This window comes from Oryctolagus cuniculus, chromosome 14, assembly GCF_964237555.1.
Source record: "Oryctolagus cuniculus chromosome 14, mOryCun1.1, whole genome shotgun sequence".
Taxonomy (NCBI): domain Eukaryota; kingdom Metazoa; phylum Chordata; class Mammalia; order Lagomorpha; family Leporidae; genus Oryctolagus; species Oryctolagus cuniculus.
The window spans coordinates 45274067-45300268 of NC_091445.1; the positions used below are offsets into that span (position 1 = coordinate 45274067).

The following is a 26202-nucleotide window of genomic DNA, read 5'->3' on the forward strand; positions in this document are numbered from 1 at the left end:
GACCAATGATGAAGGACATCTGGAGAGGAAATATGCAAACATGCACAGGTATCATTGTATCTCATTATACCTGCTTTTAAAACTTCTGATTCATTCATTATTTATGATAACTTGGTAAGAAACTGAGATGGGTTCCCAGAAATCAGCAGAGAGCAAAAATCTAGGAATAAAGAATGAAATGATTCACAACAAGCCAAGATGTGGAAATTACTTAAGTGTCCATCAATGAATTAATGGATTTTAAAATATGGAAATGTGGCATACCTACATAATACTATTCAGCCTTTAAAAAACAGCAGGAGGGGCAAGTGGTGCAGCAGGTTAAGCCATCACTTACAATGTCTGCATCCCATACTGGAATGAGAATTGGAGTCCCCACTATTCTGCTTCTGACCCAGTTTCCAGCTAATGCAATACTGGGAGGCAGCAGATGATGGCTCAAGTGTTTGAGCCCTGCCATCCAATTGGGACACCAAATGAATTCTTGGATCTTGTCTTCAGGGTGTCTCAACATTGGCTGTTGTTGACATTTGGAGAGTGAAGGAAAAGATGGTGTTCTCATTCTCTTTGTCTCTCCTCCTCACCCCGCCTTTCAAGTAATGAAAATGAACTTTAAAAAGAGGAAATTATGTCATTTCAAACTAGATAAACATACATGAGAACATTTTGTTGAGTGAAATAAACCAAATACAGAGGTGCAGAAAATATGATATGATCTCACTATATTGGGAATGTGTTACAGTGAAATTCATAGAAGCACACAGTGGAATGATATTACCAGAGGCTACAGTTGTAGATGGGGCATAAAAGAGTGATTGGCCAACAGATACAAAGTTAGAATGTTTAGAAAAGAATGATAAATTCTTGGTGCTCTATTGCACAGCATGGTGACTGCAATTAATAATAATGTATTGAACAGTTCATATTAGCTAAAGGAGAACATTTCAAATGTTCTAACAAAATAAATGATAAATATTTGAATTGGTGGTTCTGCAATCACTTTGATTATTCTATAATGTATATATATATCAGAACATCACATTGTACCCCTGCAATTATTGATTGTCCACTAAAAATAACATAGAATGTTAAAGCCCAATGACATGGAAAGAAGAGTCACTACCTTCACTTTGTGACAACAGAGTGAAGGAAACAAAGGGCTCCTGCACACTGGGAGCAAACCAAGGCCTCAGCTGACTGAAAAATTAACAATAATCAGAGCCAGCATTAAAAGGGCACCTACTATGAGCCTGGCACCATTCAGAGCACTTCATATATATCCATATATCTAATACTCTTAAAACATATGTGTAAGACAGGTAGCATTATCATCTCTCTTTTAAAGATGAGCCAACTGAGGCACAAAGGGTAAGTATTTTATCTAAGGAAGCATAGCTGTTACCTTCCATTTGTATGGACTATCCTGTGTTCAAACAGCACCATCCGTCTTTTGGAGCAATTTCAAAGTTTTCCATACAATATTCTATCTAGTAACTGTTATCTCCTCAAAAATCCATATCTTTTGAGAAAGTACTCAAAGTATTCATAAACTGAAATATGGTTGAATAGGTTAAAATGTCACTAGCATCTCAAAATAAATTTGATTTTATATGTTCTTACATTTCATGAATTTTAGAACATACTATGAGGTTCAAAATCAATTAAATTCTATTAAAATATCTGCAATGTATCATCTTGGATAAGTTAATAAATAAAATAGAGCATGCAGGTAGCTAGGAAGGTAAATGCATTTTAATTATCTCAAATATCTTAATTATCTCTGCCTGATAATGACACAGCAATTAAGATCTAAATATGTTGTAGAGGATACAACTGCTAACTTCCTATTGGGTCACATAGCTGAGTAGCACTGACATCTAATAAAATGGGGAAGGTTTAGGCCCTAATTCTCAAATAATTCTACTGTCTGTGAGCAAAACCAAGGTCTGGGACTCCCTGCAGCACGTTTCCCTCACACTTACCTGCTCCCTAACTGCTCCTTGGTTGGCTCTGTCACCATCTCCTTGAGAGCACCAGGGAATTTAACATGGTGACATTCTCTTCTAAAAGGGCTACGCCAAGCACTACTAAAGGAGTAACTCTCAACCTCTTTTGGTTCAGAACCCTGGAAGGAAATTTATGATGCCACCTACTTATGGCTCAGGAACTATGAGGACAAACAGAGAGAGACTGAATAGTTAGGAATAAGCATTTCAGAAGCTATTATTTGTGGCCGGCGTCGCGGCTCACTAGGCTAATCCTCCACCTTGCGGCGCCGGCACACCGGGTTCTAGTCCCGGTCAGGGCGCCAGATTCTGTCCTGGTTGCCCCTCTTCCAGGCCAGCTCTCTGCTGTGGCCAGGGAGTGCAGTGGAGGATGGCCCAAGTCCTTGGGCCCTGCACGGCCATTGGAGGGTGAACCAACGGCAAAGGAAGACCTTTCTCTCTGTCTCTCTCTCTCACTGTCCACTCCGCCTGTCAAAAAAAAAAAAGAAGCTATTATTTGTGATGAGTGAAACATGGCCACTCTCTTTAAAAGAAGGGCTAGACTCCTTAGTCTATCTTATGGTCCCTTGAATCTGAGTTGATGCTGAGATTTGGTTTAAACAAGAGAATGCAGATGTGAAACTGTGATTCCTAGGTTAGACCTTAACAAATTAAATCTGTTAACCTCCACCTTTCATACTCTTGGAACCAGTTACCCTACTGGGAGAAGCACAAATCACATGAGAGTAGAACTGAGGTGACAGTTAGCAGCCCCCACAGAGCATCCAGCTACCAGCCAGAAGCAAAAACAAGGCAAACGAATGAGCCACCAGGACCTAGTCAAATCTCAGGGCTATTACATTTTAGATGTCACCACATGTGGAGAAGCAGCTGTCACCTGACCTCAGTCAACCCACAGACCCTTAAAAGATACTAAATGACAAATGTTTAAACTGCTAAATACTGAGGTGTTTTTCATGCAGCAATAGTCAAAACCTTTCCAATCCATCTTAGAGTCCCAGGCTGAAACCAATTCCTGAGGGCTTCAGCCTCATACAGGATGAGCCATGATAGACCCAGAAACATCAAGATGGCTAGAATAGGAAGAAGAACCCCTGCCAATATGGCAGCTGAGACCGGGAGCTCTGGAACTAGACTGGTAGAGTCTGAATCCTGGATTTGCCACTTGCCTTTACCTGGTAGAAGTTATTGAACTTCTCTGTGCATCAGTTTCCCTTTGTATAAAATAGACAATAATATTCCTCATCTCATAGCTTTGTTACAAAGATTAAATACCAGTACCTATATATTTAAAGCATCTAAACAGTGCCTGATACATAATCAGTGTTCAGTAAATGGTGTCTCTTACTATTTATGATTTTTTCCTATTCTACACCCAAAGAACCACCTGTTCCCAGCTGTGGGATGTCTCTATACTTAGGAATGAGAGATATGGAAAGTAAAGGGGAGGAACATAAACATACTTTCTATTTGGCCCTGCAGCATGGATCCCCATCAGGCCAGAAGAGCATGCATGTGATTAAAGCTAGCTCTCACTGATGTCACTCCAACAAGAAAGAAAACTAAGAATCATTGGCAACACTTGATTTGTGGGCCATCCTTAACAGAAATACTAGGCAGGCAGGCAGGCAAAATTTATCTGAGCACAGGCTGCTCCTGTATATAAGAATCTACATGTTAGGAACTTTCTAACTGATTTCATTAGCTACCAAGCTTTACATGTATCTTGTGGAGTCCTGGAAAGTTATTTCATATCTGGCAAGATATAAGGTATCATCATCTCATTCACATCATGTTGTTTTCCAAATACTACTCATATTCTTTGCTGAAACTAACAGATCAGGTTAAAGATCACAGCGGTATTTATATGTGTCATAATAAAATTTATCCCAAACATATTGATGATACTGAGAGATTTTTCTTGTTATTTGGTTCTCTTTTGGGGAGGAAGAGGGTCATATTTCATATATAGGTAGGGGTCATACTTTTGCCAAAATACATATTGACTTTTTTTAAAAAAAAATAAAGCAAAAATTCTGTAGTAATCAATGTTTCGTTATAAGATTAGTATTAAATAAGTGGTATTTTATCCAGGCTCTTTATTTCTTCTCTACTTTAAAATGTACATAAAGGACCTATTTCTATTTACCACAAGATTAACCACCCCAAGTGAGTTAATATATTATAGCCATCAGTTAAAGTTTTTAAAATACTTAAGCATTCAATTTTAGCTCTTGATCATCTGACCACAACCCTTCTCATGGGACTTTGAACTGGAGTCCCTAAACTCTCCCATTTCTTCCCACATATTTCTATCCATAAAATTAAAACAGGCCCAATTAAACTACCCATATGATAGTCACTGGACACAGTCCCATCTGTTATTCAAAACAGCTATAATAGATCCATAAACTGATACTCAAGTAGTTCAATTAAAGGTTCTGAAAAAATGTGTCAGCTTTACGCCTATCTTCAGCATGATAACATCACTCATCCATATTAGTTCTGCTTCCTCTTTCTAAATCATTTATAAGCCTCAGGTCAGCTGGAGAAAATTCAGATTTTCATTTCATGCTTGCTAATCATGCCTTAAATGATGACTATCAGAGATGCAAATTAATTACAGACTATATGAAGTTTGCACAAATTAAAAACTCTGATATGTAAATTATTAATGCAGCAGTAATTCCACTTACTTCTGCAAACAGTTTCATCTGTATTATATTGCTCAATGCAAACCAAATTTAGCAATTTAGATAGATACAGGAAACTCTATATTTTATAACATCTTCCACTTCCAACTTCTCCACTCACTTTTTCCTTCTCTTCCCATTGCTTCCTTTTCTTTATTTTTGAACCCCACTGTTTTGTGTCTGAACGTCAGCCCCATCTCACTAGTCAAGCTCATCAGTCATGTACTATTCAGCTTTTCTTTAAGATTCCATTCTTAATATTTTGTATTTTGCATTTTACCAACATGTTCAAAGAACCTGAATAAGTTCCATCATGATTTTTAAAAAGCAGCCTATTTCCCAGACCATTCCTAGGTTTATATGTGTTGTGTGCTGGTTAAAGAATAGACACAGTTTCAATGGTATTACTGAGGGTAACTACTGGGGATACTTCTGCACCCACTCTGTAACTGAACAAAGCAAAGAAGGAAAGTGGCCAAAATTTAATTGTGGGAGAAAGAAAACTTGCACCAAAAATAAAGCTTGGTTAAATGAAAAGGATACTCAGATTAAAACTATCAGTTTCAACCAAAATTTCCATACCAGTAAAGATTTGCTTGCCTTGAATCCATTTTCCATAAATGAAGCCATTCAGGATTTAACTGCTTAAGTTAACAAAATATTACTAGAATAAATTATGTAACATTTCTAATTTATAAAATTGATTGGTAGAGCATAAGACATTTTATTAACTTACCCTTTTAAGACAAAGATGGGTATAATTTGACAAATAAATAGCAAGTTAATAAAGGAAAACATTTGATTAAAATGTATTGAGTTTCTCAGATAGAACTTCATGGCTTTCTCAAAGCACATCTCTACAAATTCTAAATCTTGGTTTCACTGTGGCTTGCACAGAATGTTTATAAGCAGTAGCATAAGTTATATACTGAGTTATTACTCAAGCACACTCCTGTTACCAAAATTATTTTTCGGGCAAAATAAATGCAACTGTTTACCTGGCAGGGTTGCTTCATTTTAATGGCTATGACATGGTATCTGTAACAGCAGAGCTCACAAGTCCAGGACCCTCTCTCACTGATCCACTTTAGCAGACACAGCTGATGTGTGTAGCGAACTGACCCATCACATCGGCAGGGATTTAACAGCTCACCCTAAAAAGAAAATGGCTCATGATGAGTATTTGTGTCTGTGCCTCTATTTTTAAAATCGAATGCTTGCTTCCTTTTTTTTCAAAGCCATTTACCCAGCTCTATCCTAGAAAATGAAATTAAAATTTTATACCTCTGATGGGAATGAAACTAGAGTCTTAAAACTATTTCAAAGATATCGCTTAGAGTTACGACATAAATGTTCTACCAACACACAAAATGTCTGCGAGATATAGCTCCCGGTACCCTTGGGGGAAAGCTGTACTATTAAATCTCTTTAATAACTTTTAAGTGGATGGTCAGATGCATTTCCTCTGCAGTTATTCTTAATCATCGCTAAGGAAGAAACACATGGCATCCCAGAAAGCCGCCTGCAATAGCATTATGCTTTTTTTTTCTAAATGTAGCATCATAAATATTGACTTAAGGCACTGTATTCCTGAAAGCCTGAATATTTGTATGCAATTTCCTTACTTTTAAAAATATTAAACCTAATGTGTTCTCAGACCACACATATGAGACACATATACTGTCCTTTCCTCTGCATTACTCTCGAATGAGTTTGCAGCACCTCTAATAGTGTTTATAATTTTAAAAAATTGTGTTTCTAACAAAATGCAAAGTACACTGTTGGCTAAACGGGCTTTATTGTGAAGTACTTTCCCTTTTCTCTGGTAAGAACTGCAACGCAATTTTCAAATCAGTAAGATTAAGTCACTAAAATCTGCAATAGGCTCTGCCCTTTTCACGGTGACATAATTCGCCCCCCAGTTTGTGTTAAGACTACCCTACAGATTTCCTTCTATATATAAACCAAAATCATCGAGCAGCCCACAAGAGATACTTATGTCATTTTCATCAAAGCACCTGAGGAACGTGAAAGCGCAAAACCAGGCAGGAAAAAGACAAGTGTGGAGGGTCACAAAGAGGAAGGCAGAACGTGCAGGAGGTGGGACCCACAACCCTAAACCCGCTGGGAGGCGTGCGCTGTCCCTGGTGCTGAAAAGTCGTCCAGCGAGAGCAGCTGCCGAGCTGGAGCTGGAACCCACCGCGGGAATCCCGCGGGCCTTACCTGCTCCGCGCCCTGAAAGCAGATCTTGCAGATGGGCTGGTGGTGCTGGTGCTGGTGCCCGGCGCGCTGGTCGCCCCCGCCGCCGCTGCTGCTGCTGCGGCTGCTGCACACTGAGCGCGTCTCGGGCTGGTCTCCTGAGCCTGGCCGCTCGCCCTCCCCGCCCGCGCCAGCCTCCGGCTCCCCTGGGCCGCCCTTCCCGGCGGCTGAATCCGGGGCTGCCGCCTCAGGGAGATGCCTTGGACCTTCCCCTGAGTCTCCAGCTGCTGACACCTCCCTGCCGGCGGGTGGTAAGGGTGGTGGCGGCGGCAGCTCATCCGTGCCCCTGCGCCGCGGGGCCACCTCCCCCGGCGGTTCCTCTGGCCCAGTGGCGCACTCGGGGGACGCTGGGGGCGAGGGCAGCCGCGGCAGGTAGCGCGGGGCCGCGGGGACCGGGGCCGGCTTACCGGGCGGCGGCGGGGGCGGCTCGGCGTCCCCGCTATCCGCCCCGCGACACAGACTACCACCGTGGCCACCCTCCAAGCTCATGGTGCTGCTGCCGCCGCCCTCCTGCCCGCCCGCCCGCCCGCCTGCCTAGCGGGCCAGACTCGGACTACAGCCGAGGGAGAGTGGAGGGGGAGGGAGGACAGAGCCCCAGAGGGAGGTGGGAGAGAGTACGGCAGGGGCACTGGAGCGCCCGGGGCTGGGGGGCGGGGCGGGACGCGGAGGGCCCGGCGGCGGCGGCGGCGGCAGAGGCGGCGGCAGAAGCAGCTGCTCCGCGGAGCCGCCGGCTGGGCTCTACTGGAGGCGGCGCCGAGTTCGGCTGCGCGCGAGAGCTGTGCCGCGGAGGGGCCTGGGGACGTCGGGGGCGGGAGGGAGGAGCTGCGAGGCGGCGGGTGGCGCGGAGGAGGGTGGAGGGGCTGGTGCAGGCTGGGGTGCCGCCTTCAGTGGGAGGGGGACGTGGAGGGACAGGCGCGACCCGGGGCGAGGTGCGGAGATCCCGGGCCAGAATTGGGGGACAACCCCTTGCCGCCTGGCTAACTCCGCCCCGAGCCCCCTCACGTCGGTTCCGAGGCAGATGACCTCTTTCCCAACGGTGCAGCCGTGCAGCTCCCGCGAGCCGGGCAGGGACAGGTGCAGGGGCAAGGGTCGTAGGCCTCGGGGCCAGAAACCGTTACTGGGTGAGCAAGGAGGACGTGGTGGCGTGGGCTGGGTGGGGCGGGAGAAGCGCCGATAAGCCAGCGGTAGGGGGCGCACTGCGAGGGCAGGGCAGGGGCGCGGGACCCCTGGTCTGCAACCGCCCGGCGCGTGACCACTGCCCATGATCCTGACCTCTCCCTCCAGGGCACCTTGTCTGATCCAGGGGAGACGTAAGACAGAAGTCGGGAGCACGTGTCCTCGGGCGTCCTCCACCCCCTTTCCTCCAGCAGTAAGTATCCCCGGCTGTTAGTAAATATCTCGGTGCCTTGGAGGTCGGAGGGTCATTTGCTGGAATGGGTCCTAATGGAGGAGCCTGGGTGCTATGACCTGTGGTTTGTGGTCACCTTCATCCTCGCGGTAGGATGGAGGCAAATGACACAGTCCCTTACCCAGAAAAAGTGGCTGCCGTTTCGGTTCTGGGTTTCATTCACCTCGAACCCAATTCCTCCAAAACTCCACCCCACCAAACCACTCTGGGATGCAAGCTGGCCCAGAACCTTTTTGAAATAAACTCCTTTGCTGGCAGGCAACTGCCTGGAAATCTGTGCACATGCGGTAGATCCCCAGTGCAGGCAGAGAGAAGTCGTCAGGGTCTGGGTTTATACACTGCAACGTGTCCATCCAAATCAAAGGTGATTGACGCTGGTGTAACACTTAACGTCTTTGACACACAGGCTGCATTTGTAGCTGAAGATCCAAGATCAGCTAGACAAGGCAACTTGTTCAAGGTCATGGGACTGTTAACAAAATTCCAGCTCAAAAACCAATGATTTTTTTTTTCCCAATCCTTTCTTCTGCCTCCTAAAATAGTATTGCAGTGCATGGAGTGTTGGTGGCACTCCCATTAATAGTTAGATGTTCTGAAATGGTTCAGATAAACTACCGGTTTAATTTTTCTATTACATATTTTGGAGTAAGATGTGCATTTGATTGAAAAAAAGAAGCTTTAAAAAAAAAACAGAAATTGCTTTGATTAGAAGGCAGAGGATAAAGAATTCAAGAATGCTTTGTCACAAATGGCCTCAGATGAAAGAATCTCCAGGAATGTCCCCTGACACTTAGCCCCCTTAGATTAGCTTATTTTTGGTAGCAGAGTGGCAGGCAGCAAACACATTTTAAAAATAATAAACCCAGAATGCCCTGGGAATTTACCACATTGAAGAAACAAGGTTGTAGATGCACTTTGATGTGAGGTTATCACCCGTCATAATTGCATTGCACAAATTTATGTGTTGCTACAATCTTAAGATAATCATAAGCCTTGATCATAATTTCTCGAGTTAAATGGTATCTAATTTTGTGCAGAATTCCCTAAGTTATTCAATCCATGATCAGTAAATGTCTACCAGGTACAATAAAATACCTTATTGCCCAAAGGACAGCATAAAAGCTATGGATTCTCTATAAATAATGTCGACTAGTTCAGAGAGCAAAGTGGCATGAATAAAGGAAGAAAAAGGCACAAGGCTAAATGTATCCTCTGAATTGATGACTTCTGTAAAATAATTAACTCCAGTAGGAGAAAATGATGTTTCCTTGATACATACAATGGGTAACCATATAAAATCAGCCCTTCCATGCCTTAGTGACCTCCTAATCTGACCCCTCTGGAATAAAGAGAAACTTGTTCCTGATCGTCAGGTAATCCAAGGAGTCTCCAGTGGATCAAGAAAAAAATATCACCTTTGTAACTTTGACCCTGTCATCAGTCAAAAGCATACAGAATAATGGGGAACACAGAAAGGGTGAATCACTCTCCACTGCTGGCACCCACATGAAAGGGAGATGGAGACACAGATGTCAGAGAAAGGGCAGTGCACTGACAGTCACTATCTAAATGTGCATCCAACCAAGTAAAAAAGATGACTGAAGGGGAACAGTTTTACAAATGTAGGCAAGTAGAGAAAGGCACACCAAAGCTGCTTCAAGCTATATAAATGAGGAGAAAGATAAAAATAATACAACAGATGCTTTAAAAATTTCATTGTCATGCCCCCCCAGAACAAAACACACCCTTCAACAAATGGGATGTTTCATTATTACCTGTAGAGATCAGGAATTCCTTGAGTCCATGGATGTCCCCAAAAGTTCTTGGTTGACATTAACAGGTAGAATATTCTCCTTGATAAGCCCTCCAGACAACAGAATATAGTCTGGGGTGCTCTGTAGAATTTTTTTTCTATTTGTTCATGTTCTTGGGGACATCACCAAAATTATTCAGTCAGCACCTTTGGTTTACCTTCTTTAGTCTGCAGCTACTGAGAATTCTCAGTAGCCGTCAAAAAGCTGAGAGAAATGAAATTAAGAATCTTAAGTATATTATTGAGTTATGTTGTATGTGGAAGACATAAAATCTATGTACAATCTGTGTTATTACCAGAGTCAATATATAGTATAGGTCCATTGTGCACCAGAAGGGAAGCAGGGTCACCACCATGCAGATAAGCCCCTGATGTATAACTCCTAGTCTAAGCTCTCCATTGAGCTGTATACCTCTGTATCAAATCATACTATTCACAGTCATTTCAAACTAATCAGATCCAGAAGCAAACAGCACCCCCAAACCTTTCCCCATTATCATTATGGCAGTAAAGCAGTTCATTCACAAAGTCACTCAAGCAAAAATCCTTGAAGTCTTTTTTTCACATCATATATTCAGTATATGAAAAATTTCTTTCAAAAGTATTTTCAAAATAGAATACATCCAGTTCCTCTACTCTTTAGCACCATCTCTGTCATCCTAGAACAAACCACCATTTTGGTGCACCATGACTATCAAAACACCTCTGAAATGTCCCCCTGCTTCTTTTCCTTCAACTCATCCCATACAGCAATCAGAATGACCAATTCAAATCTAAGTCCAGTCACATCAGTGTCTTGCTTGGTACCCACCAACAGACTTCCCATCATACTTGGTATAACATCAAAAATATAAGCATATGATACAAGTCCTCTACCCAGCCTCTGGTTAGCTATATGAAGACATCTCCACACCTTCCCAACCACCCACCTCCTCTTCTTGCTATTCATTGGAAACACATGAACCTCCTTGCAGTGCCCCAGTTATACCCCTCTTCACTCTCCCAGTTGGTATTATGCTTGCTTCATTCATCTTTCTGCTCAGAGATACCTCATCAAAAAACATTCCATGCATGCATTTCCATCTGAAACAGAATCTCCCACTCCCATTTTAATTCTAATCTTGGTCCAGTTTTACTACTTTTAATCTCATCTTTACTATACATTTTATGAGAGTACTTCAAAAAGTTCATGGAAAATTGAATGGAAAGATATTTTCGGTAGAAAAATATTTTTGAAATCCAATTTTTTCCAGAATTTCATTTCTGAGAACTTTTGAAAACCTCTCATATGCATGGATTTCGATTTTTTGGCATCAAAATAGATTTTAAATTCCATTTTCCATGAGTTTCTTAAAGTACATTAAATGTGTCTCCATATGGAGTGTATTTTGCTTGCTTGTTTTCTCATCTAAAGTCCTCAGCTGGAACTTTTGCCCCAGGAGATTCTGTTCTGTTACGAGTGCCTAAAAAAGTACCTGGTCAGAGTAGTACTTAGCCAATATTTATGCAACAAATGTATGAATAATCCAGTTCATCAAGCAGCCTCTGTGTTGAAGACACCTGGTTAAGCTGTAGTTCCCAGGTGGGAATGCAATCTGTAAAAATATGCCTCTGTAGAACAAAATATTTTCTTCACTGCTGAACCAGGTAAACCAAATTTTTTCTGTTCTTTTAGTAATTTGTAGTTGCTGCTTAATTAGTCATTGGCTACCATGTATAAGTGAGGTCAAAGTCTTGAATGACCTTGATTTCATGTTCACTAAAGACACTTGTCCGAAATTGGATGTGTGCCACTGGTTTTAGGGAACCATAATGAATGTAGATAGATGGTAGTCCATATATTTGACCAATCTCATTGTTTACCCTTGTGCTCCCTCATAAGTTTAAATTACACTGCATCATAGCATACAATGCATGGTGTATAATGTATGTGTAATTCTACTCTTAAGTTCAGTACCATCCTTTCCTTCAGTCTTTCTAGCTGTGCCACCTGTGTCTCTCCACTGTTTTCATCCCTGCTGGCTCTTCCACACATAAAGACCTCCAAATCTAAGCCAGCCAGGCAGTCCCCTCTCTGTCCTTATTAGGTATCTTGGTTCTCACCAACTTACTTACTTTGAACTGGCATTTCTCCAAGAACCTGATATCTTCTCTGAAAGCTCATGGCTCCCTCAACTCATCACAAATACCATTGAAGATTACAAATTCCAACCAAAAATACTCTTTTCAACCTCCCCTCAAATAATTTAAAACCTTTGAAACAATAAAATAATACCTTAAGAGTATGTCTAGTTTGTAATGGATTGTACTGTGTTAAAAAAAAATAATAACCAAGCCTTATTTTTCCCCTTAGTCTCCCCTGGCTTGAACTTTGGCGACACAGAAGTGCTTTTTACATGAGAGATGTGAAGGCATTAAAACCCACTGAATGGCTATGTGCACAGCATATCCAAAACCTCCCCTACATCTGCAATGCAGTTGAGTCAGTGTGACTTGATTGGGTCACCCAGGCTTTGCAAGGATCTCAAATAAAGCTATCCGCAATTCTCCTCAGCTGAATATCATCTATTTTTCTATCAACCTCACATTAAATGTGATTTTTGTAATCTTTGTCATGTTTTGCCTTGCACTGTATAGTGAGGTTTGTACTTATCTGGGTTTTCCCCATGTTAGCTGATAAGTCATTTGGTTTGAGTCTGTTTGCATTTAAGTGACCCTTTTCTCTAACTCATTTAGTTAGTATGATGTGGGAGCTCAGCATATGTGGAATAAATAAGTAAATATTAACTGAAATCCTAATCCAAAGACATATTGTTATATTGTTTGCTTTTTTATAAAGATCCATACAAATAACAATTTAAAGAGGGTTACATTTCCATGAAATTTGAGTGGAGAGCAGAGGACTGGTTTACTAGACTGAGAACTTTCTAGCCCACGTACAGATGAAGTATTGAGGAGGGTTTGAAGTCCGTAAAAAGAGTCAATCAAATGTTACAAGCACAGCAGATGGGCAAGTTTCCTTTCTTCCCTCTTTCCCTGCCCATTCTGCTGCAGAATATTGATCTTATTCACCAGACTGATCTTACCCATCTTATCCAAATTGGGCACATGACCAATTTGACCACTGGTCTGAGATACATGGAAATCTGAAGCAAGAAACATACTTGGATATTTTGTTGGAGCCTAGCTTCACCTGGGTGCTGGCCTGAATCCTTGCTGCTATGGGGTTCCTACCCTTTTCACTGGGTCTCTGCCTAAGAAGAGACTTCCTTTAGACAAGAAGAAGAGGCAATGCCAAGTTTACAACAGACACCAAATCTCTCATGTCACACCCTCACTACCCTGCTCTTTCAGACCTTAAAAAAGCCAAGGATAAACCTGTGATTGCCCCAGCCTGGACCACGTACTGCTGATGAGTCACTGAAAACCCTTTTCACAAAATCACATGGTTGATGTGTGTGAATAGCAGCTTCATGGAGGAACAATGTTTTCCAGAATGTGTTTGTTATCATTTCTTTACCACAGTGAAAACCCCCAGGCAGCTATTTGTAAAGAGATGAGATTTATTTGGCTACAGTTTTGGAGGCCCAAAAGCATGGCGCCTGCCTTGACTCAGTTCCGGGGAGGATCTCATGGTGATGGAACACACCTGGAAATGGGAAGTGAAGAGAGAAGGGTGAGGCTTGCTATTCTCTCAAGAACTGCCAAGGAGTAGAACTTCATCCCCTTTGAGGTCTCCAAAGACTTAAAGACCTCCCCCTAGGCACCACATCTAAAAGGTCCACATCATTTCCCAGTAAATACCCCTTGGAGACCAAGCTTCAGTATGTGAACCCTTGGAAAGCACTCAGACCATATCCATGCCATAGCACAGGAAAATGCCTGCTTGACAGATGAAAAGAGATGCCAGCTATTCCTCCATCTTGTAGTTGACTTCCAGCCTAATCAATTTATGGTACTTGTCAGTTCCTTGCTACTGACCAGCTGAGGACCCAAATCTGTCCTTCCCCCTCCCCACCAAGTTACACCAACAACATGAAACTACTCCCTAGAAGATACTGAATGTTTACTGAAATGCAAAGTCAAGAGTTTTAAACCACAACCATATGCAAGACTTCTTAAATGTAGGAATTTTTGATTAAGTGGGCATAGATTAAAACCATGAAAGAAAAAAATATTTGGTATTATGGAAAAGAGCCCAATATGTTGGAGTGTGTGTGTGTGTGGATGTGTGTGTGTGTGTGGATGGTTATATATGTGTGTAAGGGGTAGGTGTGGGGAATCCTACAATAATGAGTGCCATCAAAAAGGGGATTGGATGCAAAAAACAAAACATCATCTGTGCAATCAACAGCTAGCAAGTGGCAAACTTTCGGTAAGGCAATTTCAGAGATACATGGGTATATCTGACCTCAGAAAACTCGTAGGAAAACTAAAACAAAAGCCACAAACATGTTACATAGGAGTCTTAGTGGAATATTAAACATCATTGTGGAAATTCAGATGTATAAACAGTTCTGCAAGGAAAGATGATTCACTGTAAGGAAGTCTCAGAGTGGGTCATTTGAGCTCGGGTTTAAAGAGTACAGAAGAGTGTACCAGGTGTGTTTCATATCAGCAACTAACAAAACCAAGGGAGCCCTGGTGGCATTTGGTACAGTGTTTAAGGCTCTGTTTGGAAAGCTTCCATCCCATATCAGCATCCCTGAGTTGGAGTCAAAGCTCCCATTTCTGATCCAAATTTCTGCCACTGCATACTGTAGGGAAGCAGCAGGTGATGGTTCAAGTACTTTGGTCCCTGCCACCCCCATGGGAGACTCAAATTGAGCTCTGAACTCCTGACTTTGGCCTGTCCAAGCCCCAGCTGTTCTTGGCATCTGGGGAGAGAACTAGTGGATGGAAGAACTATCTCTGTTTCTGTCTCTCTGCCTTTCAAATAAATGAATGAAATTAAAAATTTTTAAATATGTAGAGAAACTTTTGCACATATTTGTATTAAATTTAATATGACGGCTATTCAGAAAAAAAAGAACCCTGAGAAAAGGACATGATTCAAGTTTATAAAAAAAAAAAAAGAAAGAAAATGGTGATATAGGCCTTTGGCCTAGTAGTAAGGATGCCACTTGAGACACCTACATCCTACATGGGATTACCTGGGTTCAAGTCCCATCTGTGCTTCCATTCCAACTTTATGTTGATGTGTACTCTTGAGAGCAGCAGCAATAGCTAACGTAGTTCAGTTCTTGCCACCCATATGGGAGACCTGGATTGAATTCCTGGCTCTTGGCTTCAAGCTGGGCAAGCCCTCAGCTGTAGTGGGCATTTGAGGAATGAACTAGTAGATTGCAGGTTTCTGTCTGTCTCTCTCTCTCTCTGATATCTGATATTTTTATAAATGAATATTATAATAATTAGCGTAAGAATGTAGACGATAAGTAGGAAGAGCATACTACATATTTGACATATTAGGAAACAAGCACCTTGTGTTTCAAAAATATCACTGTAAGAATAATTTGGGGTCGGCGCCATGGCTAAATAGGCTAATCCTCTGCCTGCAGCACCAGCACCCCAGATTCTAGTCCCGATTGGGGTGCTGGACTCTGTCCCGGTTGCTCCTCTTCCAGTCCAGCTCTCTGCTGTGACCCAGGAGTGCAGTGGAGGATGGCCTAAGTCCTTGGGCCCTGCACCCACATGGGAGACCAGGAGAAGCACCTGGCTCCTGGCTTCGGATCAGCGCCATGCGCCGGCCACAGTGGCCATTGGGGGGTGAACCAACGGAAAAGGAAGGCCTTTCTCTCTGTCTCTCTCTCTCTCGCTGTCCATTCTGCCTGTGAAGAAGAAGGAGAAGAAGGAGAAGAAGAAGGAGAAGGAGAAGGAGAAGGAGAAGGAGAGGACGAGGAGGAGGAAGAGGAAGAGGAGGAGGAGGAGGAGGAAGAAGGAGGAGGAGGAAGAAAGAAAGAAAGAAAGAAAGAAAGAAAGGAAGGAAGGAAGGAAGGAAGGAAGGAAGGAAGGAAGGAAGGAAGGAAGGAAGGAAGGAAGGAAGGAAGGAAAGAAGGAAGGAAGGAAGGAAGGAAGGAAGGAAGGAAGGAAGGAAGGAAGGAAGGAAGGAAGAATTTGGACCTTTTAATTACGAAGAAGTCACTTTTCCACCAAATGCAAAATAGAGTCACCTGAAAACCAGGAAATAAGCAAACCAGTCTCTCATAACAGACACAAAAAAACCCATTTACTAATAGTCCCACTTCTCTATCAGGTGAGACCATCACATATGTTATGTTTGATTTTAAATATAATCATTTCTCTGACCACAGCATATTACAGATAACAGGTTAGAAATTTAAGCAAAACACTCTCTGTGTAACTATTTCAAATAAATAAATAAATCTTTAAAAATTAAAAAAAAGAAAAAGAAAAAAGAAATTTAAGCAAAACAGCAGCACGCAGTTTCTGTCCTTCTTCTGCCCTCTTCCCAAAGAAACTCAATATGATAATTTAAAAGTCTCAGCACTGGGTTCTTCTAAGGGCAAACATCTCTGTACACAGTAGGGTAGGCCTTATAGCCTCTTTAGTCTCTTACATCCATAATAAAGGATATGAGTCTCCAAGAAAATTTATAGCCTGAGCCATCTCTTTTGATTAAAAGGATAATGAAACACATGTTCAAAAGATTCCCTTTCAGTATAGTTAATTACAAATTTTTACCCCCTACAGATAACTGGATCTGCAAGTTTTCTCATAATCCTTTGGGAAGCCCTCTGTACCCTCTATGCGCACACACTGGCAGATGCACCTGTTAGATAGCACAGTGCTCAGTAAGCATGCTCTGTCACCACTCTGGCCACCCTCATTCTTTGTCTTTCTCCACCAGCAAATCATAAGTCATCTAAAGGCAGGTCATTTACATTCCTGTATCATTTGTAGTTTATCCCCAGCGCTTAGTATAAATGCTTTGGCACATAGTGGGTATCCAAAAGGGGTTCATTCAGTGAACAAAAGAGAATGAAGTGATTGTAGCACTCTTGTAAAGAAGATTTATATTAAAAATGAATGAGCTTTCAACTACAAGGACAATTCTTTTGCGCTTACCCATGCTAACTAAAATTGATTGATCACTTTTGCTGGCTCAGGCACCATTCCAAGCACTTCATTCGTGTTAATTTACTTAATCCTCACCACAGTGCTATGAATACAACAAGCAGATACTGTTGTCTTTCTTCATTATGCAGAGAGGAAAGTGAGGCCTAGAGAAAGTGGGTTGTGCCCATTCAGGCAGCTGGTAAGTGACACAGCCTGGCTCCACAGCTGGAAGTCTGGCTGCCAACCACTTACGTACTCTGTCATACACCTCCTGTTATTCAAGTAGTAGCAGAACAAAAGAGAAACCTGTGCACTCGTTGCTACAGGATTTAGTTGATCTCCTCAGAATAGCTTTGTCAGTTTATAAAACTTTTGGTGGTTGTAGGACACTGTAAATTCCACCAAACTGCATACTTAAGATTAGAAAAATGGCAGATGTTTTTGTTATATGCATGCTACCACAATATTTTTTTCAATCCCCAAGTATGCAAGTGCATTTTTGTAATGGCTTCTCCAGGCTCTCTCTCCTTGCATGACTGCTACATGAGGGATATGAGATCCTAAAAGCCTAGCGCTGGAGTCACTTGTTAGGTTTAAAGCACTTTGTAATACTACCTCATTTTCTAGGTAAGTTCAGTACAATTACAGGGTCATGAGGGAGATGGGAAGTGGCTGGAGGGGGAAGCAGGGAGCAACCTGAGGGCAGAAGGACCACACCTCACCCCTCCCCATGCAAACTTCCTTTTAGAAGCCCATTCCCGAGGGTAGGGACAGTTTAGCTTAAATAAGTTTGTGGTTTTGATTGTTGTTGGGTACTGTACTTTCAAATTACTGAACTAAGACTGTTCAAATGTAAATAACTGTGGAACAATGATCAGAGGCTTGTTCACTTCTTCATCCAGGGTAGGTAAGATTAACTACCACCACCCCTGGACTAGAACATCAATTTTGCTATCACACCCCATGCACTCTATGCAAATAACTCTGTAGCCATTTTAATTTTTCCACTATGATTGCACTTCCTAAAAATTATTTTCTAGAAATAAGACAAGTTGATATGGGTTCTTGTAGGGGAGAAGAGCTTGCTTTCTTCACCCATCACTAGGTTAGTGATTGAGATCCCCATAATGAAAGACAGATTAACAAGAGTAAGATATACACATCTATTTAATATAAATATTAGGTGACAATGGGAGCCTTCAGCAATGAAGACCCAAAGAAACAAGGAAAATTGTGTATTTGATATCTATGTTTAATGAAGAAGAGGATTGTTGTGAAGAAGTATGACTGGACAAGAAGGTTTGAGCTCATGGTAATGACCTGGGAGAGCTCAGCAAAGCCCATTTTTCAGATTCTTCTCTGTGTCTCTTTGTCACCATAGGTAAGGACATTCCTTTCCTCCCAGTATAGGGAGGACCTGTTTTGGACGAAAGTCAGAGGATTCTTTTATGGCCTGCTTTAGAGGAGGAGGGCTAGAGATCAAAGCCATCCCTACTTCTGCTACGTTCTGAACTGCCCAAGTGACATATTTTGGGGTAGCATGTCCTGAGCCTCATTGTCTCTGCTATCATCTTCACAGATTATCTCATGCTCACCAGGAGAGAAGATAGACTTTAAGGACCTGGACATGGGACCCTGTCATTGGGTATCCACATCCAGGGTGTGATGCCAGTGGTATTTGAAACCTCTAAATCAGAACTTGTAAATGTCTAAGGGACTAGGAGAAGAGGAACCAACAAAAAGAAAATGAAAAAGGTGGCATAGGGCTGACAAAGCCTGAAGTATTTGCTGTCTGGCCTTTATAGAAAAGGTTTGCCAGCTCCTACAAGATGTACAAAGGGTCTCTGAAAAGCCTGTAATGCTTATTATATGCATGGATTTCAAAATCTTTTTGTGAAAAAAGTAAGTTTATCTTTTTTTCCACTTTTTCTTGAAGTGTTTTGAAATCTCCACATATATTTATGTGCCCAAATTACAGAATCTGAGGCTTTAGGGAGATTAACATGCTCCATAAAGGCAATCATTCCATTCCTAAGCTGACCTAGCAAAGGTCATGCATGTGAGAACTGAGTAGGAGAAGGACCAGAACCAAAGGGGAAGGAAGATAAAGGAGCTGCTGGAGGTGGACATGGCTTTCATCCACATTTTCACATTTCCAATCCTGAAGATCCAGGAGCATCAGGAAGGCAGTGTGGGCATTATAGACCTGATCTTTTGAGGTTAGTAGCCTGAAGTATTGTAGCCCTACTCTTTGAAAATTCTTTCTTGATGCCACTGACAGAAACAGGAGTGGAAGATCATGGAGTTCGGTAAATGTGATATGTCCTATGCTCTGACCTGTGTGCTGTCCAGAAAAAAAAAAAAACAACCATAAAATCCTATTATAAACAGTCTGTTCACACTTATGCTTCAGAGAATAATTCATAATAATCATTATTTCTGTCAGGCATTTGGAACAGTGGTTAAGACACTGCCTTCGACACCTACACTCCACATTGAAGAGACTAAGTCCACGTTCAGGCTCCACTACTGATTTCAGCTTCCTGCTAATAATGCACACCCTAGGAGGCAACAGGAAATGGTTCAAGTACTTGAGTCCCAGCAGCACATATGGGAGACATGGATGGAGTTCCTGGAACCCAGCTTTGGCCCAGTCCTACCTGTTTGGGGCATCTGTGGAGTAAACCATCAGATGGAAGATGTCCGGCACTCTCTCAGTCTCTGCATTTCTGTCTCTCATCCCTGTCTGTCTGCTTTTAAAATAACCTTTTAAAAATCATGATTGAAAATGACAACCCAAACCTTAAAACTCATCTTCATCCTGTGGCTCTCAACAGAAAGGAATTTTGCCCATCTTCACCCCATTCCCACCCACAGGGAGCTTTTGGCCATTTCTAGAGACAAGGTAGTGGTTCTGACATCAAGATGAGTAGAGGCCAGAGATGCCATTCTACCTCCCATGATGCACAGAGAAGCCCTGCACAACAAAGCCTGTGATGTCTGAAACACCAGCAGTGCCAAGGTAAAGAAACCCCACCTAACTCACAGCAAAGCCCTTTCCAAGACAGAAATGTGGGAGAAATCCTTAGGATTTTGAAAACACCAATGGAAGGGAAATGTTAAACTACTCAGGAAGGGTATTCTGAAATAAAGTTTCAGAAGAAATTTTTTAAAAGAATATTTAAATATTAGAGGTTTCTTTTTTAACCTGAAAAAAATCGGGAAAGGACAGTGTCCAAAACTAATTAGACAGGCTATGCATAATACAAGAACATATGCTTAAAATAAAAAGCTAACTAATTTAAAATAGATTAAGAGTAATGCATATGCAAGAGGTTAGCTATCACGAATTGGTGAGAGTCACTTTCAGCTTATTTTTCATTTTCCTCAGTACTCTCTGAACAGACTTCCCACTGATTTCAAAGGCTATTTTGGTTCTCACCTTTATAGAAACTAAAAATTAGGCTTTAAAAATCATGAACCCTAGTCATTTAGATTTAAATCTCCTAGAATGTAGAGGTACACTTGTATCATTTATACTGAACCACCTATCTTAAACAGCAATATGCTAATGACTGTGATGGGAATGATGCTTGCATTTCTAGGATAAGTGAGAGTGATAAGAAAAAAATTGACTGGCATATAAAAAAAAGTCATTTTAATCAAGAAGTTAAAAGCCAAAACTCATGCAGAAAAAATCCCCAATAAATGGATCATGGAAAGTAACTTTGGACAAAGAATCTTTGCTTGACCACACTTTAGTCAAATGTCTGAACCTTTTCCTAGGCCTGTCATTGCACTTCGTTGAAGTATCCATTTTTAGCAAAGAACCCTCCTCATCCATTGGATATTTGATATTTGGTGAGGTTCTCCAGCTCCATCATCCCTCAGGTGATTTCTGCTCACACAGGCCCATCTTCAGCAAGAACTCTATTTGGTCAGGTTAGCCAGAGCTTCCCCTGATGTGCCCTCTTGGTAATTTTACATCCACTGCCTTTGACCCTGTTTCTTGATTAAAACTACCTCTTGCCTATGTTGTGAGTAGAGTTGGGGTCAACCTCTCCTCCACTGCAAAGCCTCATTGCTATAGTCTCTACACCTGTCACAACAACCCTGAGTAGTTTTCCTCACCATGTTTCAACAAGTATCATTGAATAACATTCAATGTTTGAACACTCTCAAACAGCTGAAAAGAAAACCTTTAATATGGCATTATATTTTTTGTTATCATATAAGTTGTTGGTTGAGATATTGAAGAATACAGAAAATAAAACAGAAAAAGATAAAGATAACTGCTGGTTCCACCATTCATTCTATCTCTCTTCCTCTCCCTCTCCTACACACACAAATATGTGAATTTGTAGCAGTATAGCTCTTCTCTCCACTCCCTTCCTAGTAGCAGGAAGGAAATCATCAGGGTCTCCCTTGGAATAATAATGCACTACAGATGGGGCCAAAGAAGAGCCTGTTCTAGGAGGGGCAAGTTACATTTTGCAAATGCTTCTCTCTGAAGAACCAGAAGAATTGGACCCCGTCCTCCACCTAGTGTACTTTCAGCCTGAAGATGAAATGGAAATAACTAATTACACTCCAGCAAAGCCTAGAAAACTGTATGATGGGTTTCAGTTGAGGTGAAGGAGTGAGTGCTAGAGAAGAGACAATGGCCAATAACCCGAGGAGAGGAACAAGGGCCAAGAGCAACCTTAACAGACCAAAATCATCTTCAGGAATGCTTACCCATCTATAAGAATGCTCTCCTTTGATTAACTAAGCCTTCCAGTCTACATTAGTCAGCTTTTCATTATTACAATGAAAATCCTGAGGCAGTTTAACTCTGTAAGGAAAAAAAGATTTATTTTTGACTCATGCTCTTGGAGGTATGAAGTCCAAACTCTGAGCACAACAGGCTCTAGTGAGGACCCTCCCTCCCCCAGATCTTTACAGGCAGGAGTGAATGTGTTTGTAACTTTATGGTCTCTTTCCCTCTCCTTCAATCATGGGACTCCACACTAATGACCTAATTTAATCACCTCCAAAGGCCCCACCTCTAAATCCAATAGTCAGATTAAGGTTCTGCCTTTACAAATTTCAAAACAAGAAACATTTACTCTTTTGTATCACCAAGATGAATGAAGAGTCCCCATGATCAGGTGGTTAAATTTCAGTTTCACAAAAGCATTTACAATATCATTACTATTGCTCTTCAGGGCTTGAACTGTCTTTGCTTGTGACACCACCAATTCCATGTCCTTAACTTCCACATTTATTTCATCAACTTCCTCCTCTTCACTCTTCTCCGGCACACATGGAATATTTCTCTTGAATTTCCCAGATGAGTTTGAATTTCTCAGCAACCAGTATCTGTGCTTGTTGAGCTACCTTCTTAATCTTGGCTTCCCCCAAACCTATGTAGATAGCTAAAGCTGGACTCTTACAGACATCTGGCCTTGGAAGGACCAAGAAGGTTTTCTTGGGTTTACTGATTCTTACTGTAGTAACCTCGTACTCTCTCTCAGATCCAGTCTCAACAGAGCCCCCTGGCCCTTCTGGTCACTCTAACTTGCTTTGCTTTATTGGCTGGTTCTTCATTTGCTTCCATGCTGCTGCCAGATGGGCTTCCTGGGTGATTCTGTGAAATCCTGTTCCACCAGTTTGAGACAAAATCATCAATGTCAGATTCTGTCACCTTGCCTCAGCCTCAGCTGCAGAACTCCTTGCCCTGTTTGGGGGCAGTTTCTGTGGATTTATAGGGTATTTGTTTTATGAGGGGAATACAGAACCAAGATTACTGCCGGAGGAGTTGCACACTCTTTGAGACATTTGATACCATTAACAAATACCATTCTCAAAAGCGATTTGAAGTTACATTAAGTGTCTCTTTCCAAAATACTTTGGATACCATGTTTTTTAAAGCTTTGAAGTCATCCATATTACATACACACCTTAATTTATTTAAAAATTTAGGTCGGGGGCCGGCGCCATGGTGAAGCAGGTAAAGCTGCCACATGCAGTGCCAGCATCCCACAGGGGCTCTGGTTCGAGTCCCAGCTGCTTCACTTCCAATCCAGTTCTCTTCTATGGTCTGGGAAAGCAGTAGAATATGGCCCAAGTCCTTGAGCCCCTGTACCCACATGGGAGACCCAGAAAAAGCTCCTGGCTCCTGGCTTCAGATCAGCACAACTCCGGCCATTGTGGCCAAGTGGAGGGTGAACTAACGGATGAAACACCTCTCTCTCTCTCTCTCTCTGCCTCTCCTTCTCTCTGTATCTCTGACTTTCAAATAAATAAATAAATTTTTTAAAAAATTTAGGTCATGCCCATAGTTTTTGTACATGATATTTCTATTCATATATTTTTGTGTGAAGACTATCATATCAGAAATCTCTAGCATGAAAATATTCTAGATGCAAAAAATAGGTTGTGTCTAGTTTTGATAAACTCTACCCTATTTCATCACAAACAGGTTTATTAATTTATCTTCCACTTACATTCCTACTCTCCCAGTTTTAACAGAACAGGATAAAATCAATCTTTTAAATTTCTGAAAATCTAACATTGGCAGGGAGAGGAAGAAACCATTCTTCTTGTTCTGGTGTACACACCTTGGTAGCCAGGGTCAGGAAAAAAGTAACTTTTCCTCACCTGTCACAAGGGTTATGGCTGACAACCTTACAACAAAAGTGATTAACAAGAGAAAAGCATAACAAATGTATTCAATGAAAGTTTTACATGAAATGAGAGGTGCCAGGAATGAAGACCCCAAAATCCAGGGAAAGCTATATACTTTTTTTAAAGCATTTCTGTTTTTAATTTTTTTTTTTTGACAGGCAAACTTAGACAGTGAGAGAGAGAGAGACAGAGAGAAAGGTCTTCCTTTTTCCATTGGTTCACCACCCAAATGGCCACTATGGCTGGCACGCTGCACTGATCCGAAGCCAGGAGCCAGGTGCTTCTCCTGGTTTCCCATGCAGGTACAGGGCCCAAGGACCTGGGCCATCCTACACTGCACTCCCTGGCCACAGCAGAGAGCCGGACTGGAAGAAGAGCAGCCAGGATAGAATCCAGCACTCCAACCAGGACTAGAACCTGGGGTGCCGGCGCCACAGGCGGAGGATTAGCCCAGTGAGCCACGGCACCAGCCAAAAGCTATATACTTTTATGGACAGTCGTGCAGAAGTATGATCAGAGAACAAAGAGATATATCTAGTGGTAATAAACTGGGGGAACTAGCCAAAGCTACCTGTGTATTCAGAGTCGTCTTGGTTTCTCTGATATTATTTTCCCCTAAGTAGAGGGCAGGACCTCTGGAATAAGAATCTTACTTACAAGTCACATTCTGGGGGCTCGCTCCTAGGAGACAAAGATGCGAGATCAGAGAGTGACTGACAGATCATTTGTGCTGCCACAATAAAAATGTACCTGAGATAAGGTACTTTATAAAGACAGACATTATTTTCTGACAGTTCTAGAGGCTGTGAAGTCCAAGATCAAAGCACTTGTGGGAGTCTTATATCTGGTGAAGGCCTTAACTCACAGATAGCACTGTCAGGTATCCTTATACAGCAGAAGGGACAGAGAGCCAAAGGAGAGTGAATGATGTGTCTTTGCATGGTGGAAGAGAAGACAACAAACCTATTCCTTCAAATGCATTTATACAACTACCCTAATCACATCCATGAGTCCAGAACTCAATCCAAGTCTTCCATGTGAGTGGCAGAGACCCAAGTACTTGAGCCATCATCTGCTGCCCACCCCCCCAGGATGCACACATACGGAAGAAGCTGGATCAGATATGGAGTAGTCAGGACTTGAGCCAGGGGCACCAATATGGAATACAGGCATCCTAAGAGGCAGCTTAACAGCCAGGCAGCACACCTGCCCATCATTCTGGTTTTGATCTGCATTTCACTGGTGGCTAATAATGTTTAACAGTTTTGCATATACTTATTAGTCATTTGTGTTTTCTCTTTTGAGAAATTTCTGTTCAAATCATTTGTCCATCTCAGAATTGGATAATTTGGTTGTCATTGGGTTTGAGTTCCTTATATATTCTAGAAATTATTTATCTGATGAATAGTTTGCAAATACTTACTCCTGTTCTATAGATTCTCTTCACCCTGCTGGTTGTTTCCTTCACTGTGCAGAAGCATCTTAGTTTGATATAATCCCCATTTACCTTTCTTGTTTTTGTTGCTGGTACTTTCAGATTCTTATTTTTAAAAATCATTGCTATACTGCTGCCTCGAAGGGCTTCCCTTAGCTTTATTCTGGTAGTTTCATAGTTTCAGGTCTTACATTTAGGTCTTTGATCTATGCTGAGTTTATTTTTTCATATAGGGTAAGAGATTGGGGGTGAGGGGCTGGTAAGTTTCATTCTTCTATAGGTGGATATCAACTTTTCCCAGCACCATTTATTGAAGAGGCTCTCTTCACTCCCCTGCATGTTTTAGTGCCTTTGTCCAGAATCAGTTGAATGTATATGTGTGGATTTATTTTTGGAATCTCTATTTTGTTTCAGTGGTCTGTCAGTTTTTATGCCAGTACCGTACTGTCTTGGTTGCTATTCCCATATTATGTCTTGAGACCAAACATTGTGATGTCTCCAGCTTTGTCAAGATCAGTGTGAAATATGAAATTTTTTTTAATTTTTATTTAATGAATATAAATTTCCAAAGTACAGCTTATGGATTACAATGGCTTCCCCCCATAACTTCCCTCCCACCTGCAACCCTCCCCTTTCCCGCTCCCTCTCCCCTTCCATTCACATCAAGATTCATTTTCAATTCTCTTTATATACAGAAGATCAGTTTAGCATACATTAAGTAAAGATTTCAACAGTTTGCACCCACATAGAAACACAAAGTGAACAATACTGTTTGAGTACTAGTTATAGCATTAAATCTCAATGTACAGCACATTAAGGACAGAGATCCTACATGAGGAGTA

General features: G+C 41.8%; 1 protein-coding gene and 1 long non-coding RNA gene across 2 annotated transcripts in view; one reads left to right on the forward strand and one right to left on the reverse strand.

The window, feature by feature from the left end:
* MARCHF11 (membrane associated ring-CH-type finger 11) overlaps nt 1-8032 on the reverse strand; it is a 116370-nt gene extending 108338 nt beyond the window's left edge. The window contains exons 1-2 of the mRNA XM_008262080.4: nt 6923-8032; nt 5698-5853 (exon numbers count right to left, since the gene is read on the reverse strand). Of these exons, the coding sequence (XP_008260302.2) occupies nt 5698-5853; nt 6923-7447 (681 nt within the window). The 5' untranslated portion in view covers nt 7448-8032. The remainder of the gene's footprint in view (nt 1-5697; nt 5854-6922) is intronic.
* A 62-nt stretch (nt 8033-8094) lies between these two features.
* On the forward strand, nt 8095-14355 carry LOC138845171 (uncharacterized). Its single transcript, XR_011381977.1, has 3 exons — nt 8095-8142; nt 8243-8327; nt 12533-14355. It is a non-coding gene; the product is annotated as an uncharacterized lncRNA (long non-coding RNA).
* The last annotated feature ends 11847 nt before the right edge of the window (nt 14356-26202 follow it).